This window comes from Mustela putorius, unplaced genomic scaffold (genome assembly GCF_011764305.1).
Source record: "Mustela putorius furo isolate JIRA1106 unplaced genomic scaffold, ASM1176430v1.1 tig00003859_pilon_pilon_pilon, whole genome shotgun sequence".
Lineage (NCBI taxonomy): Eukaryota > Metazoa > Chordata > Mammalia > Carnivora > Mustelidae > Mustela > Mustela putorius.
Window position 1 is genome coordinate 25,102,139 of NW_025422011.1, and position 12,889 is coordinate 25,115,027.

General features: G+C 36.9%; 1 protein-coding gene across 1 annotated transcript in view; it reads left to right on the top strand.

Moving 5' to 3' along the window:
• SAAL1 (serum amyloid A like 1) overlaps positions 1 to 12,889 on the top strand; it is a 28,993-nt gene that overhangs the window by 12,828 nt on the left and 3,276 nt on the right. The window contains exons 4-11 of the mRNA XM_013055879.2: positions 350 to 429; positions 2,265 to 2,324; positions 2,456 to 2,571; positions 2,914 to 3,094; positions 5,231 to 5,313; positions 5,402 to 5,590; positions 10,138 to 10,331; positions 12,569 to 12,661. Coding sequence (XP_012911333.1) covers positions 350 to 429; positions 2,265 to 2,324; positions 2,456 to 2,571; positions 2,914 to 3,094; positions 5,231 to 5,313; positions 5,402 to 5,590; positions 10,138 to 10,331; positions 12,569 to 12,661 — 996 coding nt within the window. The remainder of the gene's footprint in view (positions 1 to 349; positions 430 to 2,264; positions 2,325 to 2,455; positions 2,572 to 2,913; positions 3,095 to 5,230; positions 5,314 to 5,401; positions 5,591 to 10,137; positions 10,332 to 12,568; positions 12,662 to 12,889) is intronic.

Below are 12,889 nucleotides of genomic sequence, written 5' to 3' on the forward strand. Positions count from 1 at the left end.
CCTGGGTGGCTCAGTGGGTTAAGCCGCTGCCTTCGGCTCAGGTCATGATCCCAGGGTCCTGGGATCGAGCCCCGCATCGGGCTCTCTGCTCAGCAGGGAGCCTGCTTCCTCCTCTCTCTCTGCCTGTCTCTCTGCCTGCTTGTGATCTCTGTCAAATAAATAAATAAAATCTTTAAAAAAAAAAAAAAAAGACTGAGTTCATTCATAAGATTTCTTCTTCCATACTTTCTTCTCTTCTCTTCTTCCCCCATACTGACCCAGTGAAAGTTTTTTTCAAGTTGTTATTTTTGTATTTGTCTTTTATCTTCAAGACACTGTGACCTATGACCTGTGACATTTGATTTGGCAGGAAATCTGTGTGGGAATACTAGGTAATATGGCCTGTTTCCAGGAGATATGTGTGTCCATCAGCAGTGATAAAAATCTTGGGTAAGTTTTACCACATAAGAATTATGTTTTTACAAAATAAATTAATATTTTATATCCCTAAGGAAATCCTTATACATAGGAGATACAGGAACATTTTACAAAATGCAGTACTCCCTTTCTCCTGATGAATAGTCTCTAGGAACTTCATTGCTTATTAATGGTAGCTAGGGGCTTTCATAGTTTTTATGGGCATGATTGAAGATTTAGGCCTGTTTCTTTATTGGTAGCAAAAGGACAAACAATCAGTAGGTGGTAAGCCCAACAAGATGAGACCCAGAGGGGCAAAGCTTGGCGTTGGGGCCCCTGACGAGATTCCCAAATAATTAAGATCAGGGAATCCAAGGGCTTAGAGAACTAGAGCCTGAAAAAACTAGACTTACCCTGAGAATTCTTGACTTAACATCCAGGGATAGGGCTTATCAATAGACTAGAAGATAGAAGGTTGCCTCCATGATTCAGAGGCTTTCATCTTTTCACTTGGAACATTTTAGGCAGAGGGTTTTTTTTTTTTTTTTTTTTTTTTTAAGATTTTATTTATTTATTTGACAGAGAGAAATTACAAGTACACTGAGAGGCAGGCAGAGAGAGAGAGAAGGAAGCAGGCTCCCTGCTGAGCAGAGAGCCCGATGCAGGACTCGATCCCAGGACCCTGAGATCATGACCTGAGCTGAAGGCAGCAGCTTAACCCACTGAGTCACCCAGGCGCCCAGGCAGAGGGTTTTTTAAATGGTGGAAATCCAAGTAGTTACTTTAAGAGAGCTGAGAATTAATATGCTAAATTTTGTGAACGTATTCATTTTCTCCAGGCAGAGAGAATTCATGGCTGTTAATTAGAATTTCAAAGAAATTTATGCCCACAATAGATGAAGAAAAGTGTTCTGGGTGGTTATTATCAGCTAGAGTTGTGGGGGTTTATTGTAGGATTTAAGTCCCTGGGTCTTTAAAATAGAGGTAATTATCTCTTCTATGTGTGGAGTGACTTTAAGATCCTAGTTTAAGGACTTTATTCCTCAGTAATTCCTGGAGTAAATGATCCAGGATTATATTTAGCCTCTAGTGGTCCCTATCAAAAATCTAATGAGTCATGTTAAGATAAATATGGAACAGTTTACATCAGTGATGGGATATAAATTTGTTTAGCCACTTTAGAGAAATTGGGCATTATTTTGTTAAACTGGAAGATAGGCAGTGCAGATGCTGTGATCAAACTGTTCCACTCATATGTATATGGTAAGATAAACTGTGCATATGTATATCAGCCAAAATGTATTAGAGGAGCATTCCTTGTTATGGTTCCAGTTAGAATCAACCCATAGATCCATCAACAGTAGGCTGGAAAAATAAATTGTCTTATATTCATATGATGGAATGTCTGTCGCAATGAATCAAAGAATGATCACTGTGGGAAAACATGGGTAGATCTTAAAGACATGGTGTTGAGCAAAAGAACTAAGACTACAAGGAGCACATACAGTATAATTTTTTCACATAAAATTTTCACATAAAATTCAAAGCCAAAATATATTGAATAATAAAACTATGGAGTAAAGCAAATATAAAATTGCTGGAAAATTTCAGGTAGTAGTCATTTCTAGGTGGGAAAAAGAATTGTGATTTGGAAGGGACACACAAAGGCTATGGAGATGTAGTACTGTTCTGTTTTTTGTAAATATGTGTTTGCTTGATAATTAGTCATTAAGTATAAATTTATATCTATAAGCTTTCTTATATATATATACTTTAATTCGAAATGAAAAGTTGAAAGAATTAAATTACCTAGACATTTGAAACGAGAGAAGAGATCCATATTGGGTTAACTTATTTTGTTTTTATAGACAGGTGTTACTGCACTGTTTGTATGATTCAGACCCTCCTACTCTTCTGGAAACAAGCCGGTATGCTTTCTTGCTATGGATTCTGTATAGTCACTCATACAGGAATCTAGGACAATAGAGTTAATTCTTCATTCTTGAATTTCCTTTACTGTTTTTCAAACATAGATACTACGCTCATGTTTATCTTGTAGGTTGTTGCTTACTTGTCTTTCCCAGACAGAAGTGGCCAGTGTCTGGGTTGAAAGAATCCGGGAATATCCAGCTATTTATGATAGCATTTGTTTCATTATGTCAAGTTCAACAAATGGTAAGTCACCGTGTAATCTAGGAACAATTTTTGGTTATATTTAATTGTTAGGAAGCCATGTAACTGTTTCTGGAAGTTGCGTAAAAGAAGTGTTAAGGCTAAGGTGAGAAAGTATTTCGATTCAAGACATAAAATTGCTTCTTAAGCTGCCAGGATACTGACAAGTCCTCATTTAAAAATGAAGGAAGACAAGCACATTTAGACAAAGGAGGTGAATAAATTGCCCTCTGAATAAGTAATGCTTTGGCAAGATTTGGTTTTCTTGGAATAGCTTTAGGAATTTTGACTAAACTTACTGCTCTTAAAATTTTGTTTCTCATTTCAATATCTCATTGTCTGCAGTTGACTTGCTGGTCAAAGTCGGGGAGGTTGTAGACAAGCTTTTTGATTTGGATGAGAAGCTAATGTTAGAATGGATTAAAAATGGGGCTGTTCAGCCTCTGGACCCTCCCCAGGAAGATTCTGAAGAGCAGCCAGTGTTTAAGATTGTGCCATGTGTACTTGAAGCTGCGAAACAAGTACGGTAAGTGAGTGCTTTTGTGCAAAATGGTCGGGGAAAATCCAATTGCTAGAAATACCCTTAGATGTAGGTTTTAGTTTCTTTTCAGCAGGATGAATAACATCCCGTTAGTCTTTGTCAGGTTGGATTTACTACTAACATTTGTGATGACAGTGTGTCTGCTGTTTTAAAAAATCCTAATGGTTATAAAGTACCTATTATAACACTACTTGGCTATAGGCTATTTTCCAGCATTAATTATGGTTACAGTCTTAAAATTTTCTGCAATTTTGTGTAATTTAAATCAAAGAGAAAAAATTTTCTTAGGTTTTGTTTTCCATCAGACATTAAGCTTTTTTAGTTATTGTCAGACATCATTTGTTTTCTTGTTTTATGTATGTATGTCAGTCTTGGATAGTGATCGAGTTTTGGGCTCTGATGTCTTTCCAAGAGTGATTACTAGGTGTTATATGTAGATCATTGAAACTTTCTTGCTAGTCACTAGAAAATTAACTTGTGAATTGAACTGCTTAATGGTCAGTTGTTTATTTTTTGTGCTTAATAATGCATAGGAAAGTCTGTGAATTTTATGTCCTTTATCCAAGTTAGGATTAAACTTATGGTCTTTCCTCAAAACCTTTTTCACTGTTCTTATTCTCAGTGAATGATGCAATCATTATCCCATTCAGAGGATGTGGAAGTCATTACTGACTTTTCTTCCCTATCCTATTCTTTTTCCTGGCCAGTCAACCTCCCAAAACTTGTTCCTGACTTTTATAGGATCCTCTCCATGCCATCACCCCGTCACTGTCTCTCATCTAGACACCTGCAGCATTTTCTCACCTGAGTTCCCTACATCAGGGCTGCTCCTTCCAAGCCCAGACTGTAGAGCCATCTTTCCAAAGCACATGCTCATCATTTCACTTTTCATGCTTCAGACATGGCCTTCCTTAGGATGAGGTCCAGATTTTCTTTTTAAAGCATGGCTCACAAGGATGTAGTGTTCTTCATCCTTATTGTGTTATGTGTTTTAATCATGTGAAATTTCTTTCATCAATGAAATGGAGCTCTTTCGCTTCCACGCCTTTGCATATCATGTCTCATTTACCTCAGACACTTCTACTGCAGCTCTATGCCTGAACGTCATTTGTCTTAGGATACCCTTCCTTACTCTCCAGACAATTAAGTCTGCTTGCTCTGTGGTCCTCTAGTACCTTGGGCTTCTCTTAGTATTATATTCATATCACTTTATCATAATTGCCCATTAATTCTCTATTTTTTTTTTTTTTGAAAGAAGCTCTCTCTCTTTTTTTTTTTTTTAAAGATTGTATTTATTTATTTGACAGAGAGAGATCACAAGTAGGCAGCAAGGCAAGCAGAGAGAGGGGAGTAGGAAGCAGGCTCCCTGCCGAGCAGAGAGCCTGATTTGGGACTTGATCGCAGGACCCTGAGATCATGACCTGAATCAAAAGCAGAGGCTTAACCCATTGAATCACCCAGGCGCCCCTCTCTTCTTTACTTTAGATTATAAACTTTATGAAGATAGAAACAGTGTTTTATACATCTGTTTTCCCAGCTGCTAACATAGTGCCTGAAAATAGTAGTTTATAAAGTATTTGCTGAACTATCTTTTTTATCGTTCACTGTTTTTTACTTAACATTTTGAGGAACTAAGATTGTGGATTTCTAGAAATCCAAGCTGTTGATCACAAAAATTATGCTTAACATCGTTTTAGTATTCTTAGCGAGGGAGCTAGGGGAGTTATGGAGTTTTGAGAATGTCATTACTGTTGGTGCTTGCAGCAGTGGGCTTTTCATTCTTCATATAAATGTTTTAGTTGTTTTTCATCCTGATTATTCCAGTATGCCAGAATGAGGAAGTATCATTGTTGTTTTTGTGGGATGGGGCCAAAAAGCTTTACTTCTCATTCTTGTGTGTTGATTATATTCCAAAATATTTCCTTATGTTTTGACTGTTCCCCACACCCCCCCACATCCCATCATGGAAATGTAAGCTGCGGTGAGCACTGAAACTTTGCTGTTCCCTGATTGATCCTCAGCACCTGGGGCAGTGACTAGTACAGAGTGGTATTTGTTGAATCAGTGAATGATTGCGTCCCATAGAGTTGTTGATTCAGTGCTTTTGCTTTTTGTATGTAGTTCTGAAAATCCAGAAGGGCTTGATGTTTACATGCATATCTTACAGCTGCTTACCACAGTGGATGATGGAATTCAAGCAATTGGTAAGGTGTTTTATGGGGAACTACTGGAGTTACTCTTTGAATTGTTTGCTCTTGTTAGAATACTATTTGCTTTATCGTTTTTATTAAGTACAGTGTCCTGATACTGGAAAAGACACTTGGAATTTACTTTTTGACCTGGTCTGCCATGAATTTTGCCAGTCTGATGATCCACCCATCATACTTCAAGAACAGAAAACAGTGCTAGCTTCTGTTTATTCAGTGTTGTCTGCTATCTACGCGTCACGGGCTGAACAAGAGTATCTAAAGATAGAAGAAGGCAAGTACCATTTTAGTTCACTAAAGTAAGTTCTGTTCTTACTCTGTCAGATTTTAAAGCCCAGGCTTATGATTATTGTTCATATGGTTGGTTGGTTGGTTGGTTGGTTTCTTTCTTAGTGCTTTTATTCCCCTGATTATAAAAATATTACATGCTTAATACAAAAAAAATTGCAAAGTTTATAAAAGGACCCATAGCACTTGTAAATCCACTATCCGGAGATCATTACTGTATACTCATACGCATATATATCTTTAAGTCCTGCTTTTTAGGCAACTTTTCTCATTTAGAAGTATAACTTGAATATTTTCCTATATAAACAATGTCTTTCACAGAATGATTTTTTTTAAATGACTACAATTAAATATAGAATCTATCTAGAATTTATTGTGTCTTTCACAGATTTTTTTTTAAATGACTAAAATTAAATATAGAATCCATCTAGAATTTATTCAGGTGTGACATGTGAAGTATGGTTTCAGCCTTTTTTCCAGATGGCTACTCAGTTGTCTTATTAGCATCAGTTTGTGAATAAACCAGTTTATCTATACTGATTTGAAGTTTATTATGTTCTGAGTTTCCTATGTCCTGAGTTTCCCTATATATTTTATTCCCTTTTATTGCTCTACTCATGAGCAATAAATAGCCATAGTTTTTAAATATTTTAATGTTGAGTAAGGATAGTCCCCTTTCATCCTAATTTTTCAGAATGTTTTTGACTATTATTTTTATTTAACACTGAATTTGATTAACAGGTTATGAAAACAAAAATCTTCCTGATATTTTTATTATGATCATGTTCAATTTATAGTGCTTAAGAACATGTTTTTCCATTTGTTCAAGTCTTATTATATGTTCTTAGTACCATTTTATAATTTTCTTCATAAAGACCTTGCATATCTCTATTAGGCCTATTCCTAGTTATTATATCTTTTGGGTTGCTAATGTCTTTGACATCTTTTTTTCCATTAATTATTGTTGTTGGAATATATGACGGTTATTGATTTCTGTATATTAATTTTGCATCCCATAGTAACCTTACTGAGTTTTCTTAATATTTTTAATAGTTGTTTCTGTGATAATTGTGGGTTTTCTCTGATACTGCTTTGGATTTAAGTTAGACATCTTTTTGTCTTTTCTTAAGTTAGATATCATTTTTCTGCCTCTGATTTTTTCTCTTACTTAGTAGGTAGCCTTGTGCCTCTGGTAGTAGAAAAACATCCTTACCTTTTTCCTGACTTTACTGGAAATGATTCTAATATTTAACCATTAGTCATGATACTACTATTTACATTTTACCATTTAAGGAGAAATTAATCTATTCTTATTTTATTAAGTTTTTAATAAAAAAAACCTGAAAACTGAAAAAAAAATGAATGTTTAGGAGCACCATTTTGTATATTTACATTTAAATAAACCAATATATGGTTTGTGTATGTAGATCTAACATTTAGGAAGGTGAATATTTTTGGTCTAATGGTTACCTTTATAATTATGACTGCTCCAAAAATAGAATTATAACTACTCTCCAGTCTTTAAAAAAATCATTAAAATATCATGGAAATCTCGGGACGCCTGGGTGGCTCACTGGGTTAAAGCCTCTGCCTCCGCTCAGGTCATGATACCAGGGTTCTGGGATCGAGCCCCTCATCGGGCTCTCTGCTTAGCGGGGAGCCTGCTTCTTCCTCTCTGCCTGCCTCTCTGCCTACTTGTGATCTCTGTCAAAAAAATAAAATATTTAAAAAAAATCATTAAAATCTAATATCAGAAAATGTATTTCACTGTTAACAATTCCTTATCAGTTTTTTCTGGTACTTTCAAATAACAAATTCAAGTCTCAGGGATGGCATTCCTGAATTATATTTTAAAATATCTTTTTAAGTTTTTTCTTCGAAAGCAGTAATTTTGTGTAGGATCTCTTTTCTAGTCTTTCATAATTTTAATTTTCTTCACCAAAAAAACAAAACAAAGCACTCTTTATTCTCATTCCCTTTGTTTTGCCCCTCTGTCTTTCTGACATCCTTGTGCCTTTCTGTGTTTTGAGCAATGTCTTCCCTCCTTTGTGCTCCCCTGCCAGCTTTGCCTTCATTTCAGTGGTGGCTTGAATTTTTCTGTTAACCTCTTCCTTGAGTTCTGCCAGCTGAGGTGTCCTCTCCTTTTGTTCATTTCTTAGTCTGAGCTCTTCTATGTCTGCTTGGTGCTTGATTACATGTTGTTTTAAAACTTACAGCTAAATATTATCGTAATATGTGTAAGCTTCCATGACAGCCTCTTTTGGTATTCTTCATCTTTTTTTTTCTTGTCCCTTTTCTTTTTTCTTTAAAATGTCTTTGTGTTGCTCCTATATTGGTTTCCTTTTGCTGACTCATCTTTGAATGACTTGTTTTTCCTGGACTAGCCATTTGCAGGGAGTTCACATAGGAAAGCAGCTAAAGCTGTCATCTAGGCTAATAGGAGTTGGGTCTGTGAGTTTTTCTGCTCTTTTTACCAGGTGACAGATGGCTATGGTTAAGTCTTAACTTTCCCATTGCCATTTTCTTCCTGTAAATATGGCTTGTCTCTGGGATTACTCATTTACCCCCTCTTCCTCTTTTTCTTAGAACCCCCAAAGGTAGAACCCCCAGGGGAGCTCCGGCTGCTATCTTGCACATTCCATTCCTGCTCTTGCATACAGGGGATTCTGGATTTGCACCTCAGAGTATGTGCTGTACCTTAAAAAAATGGACTTTTCTGGCTGTTTCACAGCCTTGGGCAACCTTTGGTCACTTTCTTCTGCACCTTCTGCTTGATTGACACTACTTTGACACGATTTCCGCTTACCTTGTCTTTGAGGTTTCTGCTGTCTCCTAATTTGATCTAAGCTGGCATTTGTTTTTTGTTGCTTATATTCTCCCCTCCTCCCCCTTGGTGGATGGTCTTTCTTATCTCCTTATATATATATGTTTTCTGTTGAAAATCATGAGTTTTTATTTGCAATATTAGGAACATATCTTTCTTGATGTTATGGGTTTAGGTGTATTTTATCTCCCCCTCCTCAACTTCCTGAAACTTTATGTATGATTTTTATGATTGGGGAGAGAGTGAAAAGACGCTCTTTGAACTCGAAGCCACTAAATAGCTGTCACCCATCATCCTGCCCTAAGCTTTGAATAAGGGCTTTGCAGAGTTCAGGCTGGGGGTGAGAAAGAAGAATGGTATGTAGATTGATGTGACTTACAAGGACATCAGGGAGTAAAGAACTGAGAGTTAGAGTCAAGAGTTAGTGACAACACAAGGAAGAGAGTAGGAATAAATGCTAGGGGACTGTAGTAAAGCAACCCCACAGGATGGGTGCTTTGAAGAGGTGACATTGAGTTGAGAAATAAGGGACAAGATTTCCCTAGTTTTTTGATTTCTTTAATTATAAAAAAAATGTCACTTTCATGTTCTATAAATGACGTAGATCTGGAAGTGAAGTTAGATTGTTTAAAATCAATATACTGAGTTCAGTGCTACAGAAAATTTTGTTTCCTGGATTTGTAATTGTGATGCACAAATGGTTGGGTTAGAATCAGTAGTTGGATCAAAGTGAGATTCAACGTGTTCATGCTATAACATATATTTTGAGGTTGAGCTTTAGTTTTATTTTTTATGTTCAGTTTTTATTAGAGGCTAATTAAAATGATTATTCAGTCTTTTAAGAAATCATACTGTTTTTGAAATTTAACTTTAACTTAAAGAAATACACAATTTAAAAGCTTTAAGATGTCGATGACAAAAAGTTTAAAATTCAAATCCTTTTCTCACTGTGGCTTCCAGGGCACTGCATGATGGGACTCTTGCTCAGCTGTCTAAACTTGTCTCGTGCCCTCCTTCCCCCTTGCTTCCCTTGGCTTGAACCACAGTGGCTTTTTTTGTTCCTCAGGCCATTTCCTTTTTGGAATTTTTGCATTTAACTTCTCTCTGCTTAAAACGTTTTCCTGGGCTCTTGGCATTGATGCCTCTCCTGTAGTTCGCACCTCAGAGAGCTTCCCTGACTGGCGGCTTTATTATATTCCCCTTTAATTTCCTTCATAGGTAGAACTCAGCCAAAGCTGAGATGATCTGTTCTATTCATTAGTTTATTTGAGAGTATGAAAATGGGAGCCTCTTGAAGGCTCAAGGCCTCAGGTCTTGTTTGTCATCATCTCTCTGGTACCTAAAGTAAACTGTATAGCCACCAATAAGTTGTTCAGTACTGGTGAATGAATCAATCAGTCAACAAAAGGAGGAAAGACCAAATTTAACTGGTTAATTCTGTGCTGCTTTTTTTTTTCTGTTTAAATTTTTTATTTTTTTTAAATTAACGTATAATGTATTATTAGCCCCAGGGGCACAGGTATGTGAACACCAGGTTTACACACTTCACAGCACTCACCATAGCACATACCCTCCCCAATGTCCATAACCCCACCACCCTCTACCTACCCCCCTCCCACGCCGGCAACCCTCAGTTTGTTTTGTGAGATTAAGAGTCTTTTATGGTTTGTCTCCCTAATTCTGTGCTTCTTGATCTGTTTGTACACTAGATCTTCCTCTAATCGACAGCCTGATTCGTGTCTTACAAAACATGGAACATTGTCAGAAGAAACCAGAGAACTCAGTAGATTCTAACACTGAAGAAACAAAAAAGTCTGATTTAACCCAAGATGATTTCCACTTGAAAATCTTAAAGGATATTTCATGTGAATTTCTTTCTAATATTTTTCAGGTTTTAACAAAGGTAAGAAAGAAGTATTGATGGTTTCTTCAGCAAAAGAAAGTATGGATTGCTTAATGCTCCAAACTTTACTATCACTGTATAATTTTTTTAACATAAAAGTAGTATAATGGGGCATGGGGCGCCTGGGTGGCTCAGTGGGTTAAGCCGCTGCCTTCGGCTCAGGTCATGGTCTCAGGGTCCTGGGATCGAGTCCCGCATCGGGTTCTCTGCTCAGCGGGGAGCCTGCTTCCCTCTCTCTCTCTCTGCCTGCCCCTTTGCCTCCTTGTGATCTCTGCCTGTCAAATAAATAAATAAAATCTTTAAAAAAAAAAAAAGGTAGTATAATGGGGCAACTGGGTGGCTCAGTCGGTTAAGTGTTTGCCTTCAGCTCAGGTCATGATCTCCAGGTCCTGGGTTGGAGCCCTGCATCAGGATCCCTGCTCAGCAGGAGTCTGCTTCCCCTCTCCCTCTGCTGCTCCCCCTGCCTATGCTTTCTTGCTCGAATATTACACAAATTGGGTGAAATAGAGAAAGAAAAAAGTTATCACTCTAACTTGATAATCTTAATGTGGCAACTGATATGGTTTGGTATGTTTGTATATGTTTTTCACATACTTAAAATCCAGTATATAGAATTTTATAGGCTGCTCTTTTCACAAAACGTTGTTACAAGCCCTTTTCCAGAGTCTAAATTTACTGAAAGACCTTTCATTGAAAGTCAGTTTGTTTTTTGTAAAAAAAAAAAAAAAAAATTGGTTTTCATAACTTACTGAGACTTGTTTTAAGGGCTGTTCTTCCTGAGTTTGCTCAGGATTGTTAGCATATTCTTCCTTTGAGCATGCTTTCTATCCATATGTTTAGAAAAAAATTTCAATATAACTTTGAAGAATATATGCACATTCATTGCATTTTTTTAAGAAGAATATTTCCTGAAAGAAGTTTCCGTTATTCTGTTAATTTGGTTTTTTGGTCAACTATTCTGCTTTTTCTAGAGAGAGGTTATTACTTGAGTATATATTTTTGGAAGTTAGATTCCTGGGCTTGCTATTGTACAAGTGAAGATGGCTGAGGCTTAATAGCTGCATATTGCCCAAATGTATTTATGTGAAAATGTTGGCTTTACAAGATTCTTACTATTAGGTATTACAATTTTTATATCATGTAAAGTTCAGTAGGTGAGAAATTGTGCCTTATTTTGATTTGTATTTTTTATTAGTGAGGTTGAACATCTTCCCCTATATATATATTTTTTTCTTTTAGATTTTATTTATTTATTTGAGAGAGAGAGAGCTTGAGCCAGGGTTGAGGGGTGGATGGAAGGGCAGAGTGAGAGGGAGAAGCAGACTCCCTGCTGAGCAGGAAGCCCAACATAGGGCTCAATCCTAGGACCCTGGGATCATGACCTGGGCTGAATACAGTCACTTAATACACTGAGCCATCCGGGCACCCCCCCATATAGTTGTATATTATCTGTGTTTCCTAGTTTATAAATTTATCTATTTTGATTATTTACATGAACTCTTGGGCAATAATAATATCTTTTGCATATTCATTGCAAGTATTTTTCACATTTTTTGCAGTGACCTTTGTTAATGCTTTTTGGTTTTGGAGGGATGTTTATTTTTAAGTGACAGGAATATAGAAAGAAGGTGGACTGAGAATAAACCAGGGATATGTAAAATTCTTATGTGCCATACTAATGGAATATGGATTTAATCTTGAGGACTGAGGAGCTACTGAAGGTTTTTGTTTTAAGGATCAAGTGAGATGATCTGTTTAGCAAGATTACTCCAAAAGCATGAGAGAGGATTAAAGTTGAGGCTGGAGGCCTGCAGACCAACCAGCAGGCTCTCATGGGTGGTAATCTTCAAGAGTGATCTGAAAAATAATAAGACCCTAAACATCAGAAGGGTTGGTGGAAAGAAGAGGGTGGGATGAGAGAGATTTAATAGAGTAGAATTAAACTCTTAGGAGGAGGGGTCAGCAGCAGCAGAGGAGGAGGAAAAATCTTGGCTGTATCTTAGATTATTGCTTTGTGTAGCCGGGTGGGTGGGTGGGTGGCAGTGGCTTTTCCTAAAATAAGGAATACAGTGGAACAGTGTTTGGGTTACATAATGAGGAATGATGTTGGGCTCAGCTTGAGGCATTTGAAATGCCCGTAGGATCAGTAGGGAGTTGCATATACTGATTTGTATTTATTATTCAGATAAAGCTTCAGAAATTTTCCTTTTTTAACATTAAATCTTTGCTTGTTTTAGGAGACTGTGGCTCAGGGACTAAAGGAGGGCCAGTTAAGCAAAGAGAAGTGTTCCTGTGCATTTCAAAACCTTCTTCCTTTTTATAGTCCAGTGGTAAGTATGAGTAAATGTATAGGTGGCTGAGTATTAGAGGATTACTGTATTGTTTTTATGTAAGTGCTTGCTCTCTGAGGCCATTGTCAAGAAAGATCGTGCGTACAATTCACATAACTTAGTGCCTTGCTCAGATAGATGACTGTGGGGTAATTCATGAGAGTAGCCTGAGTAGTGATTCTAATTTAAGAGAAAGGAGTCAACACTGAATTTATTGGACATCTTACT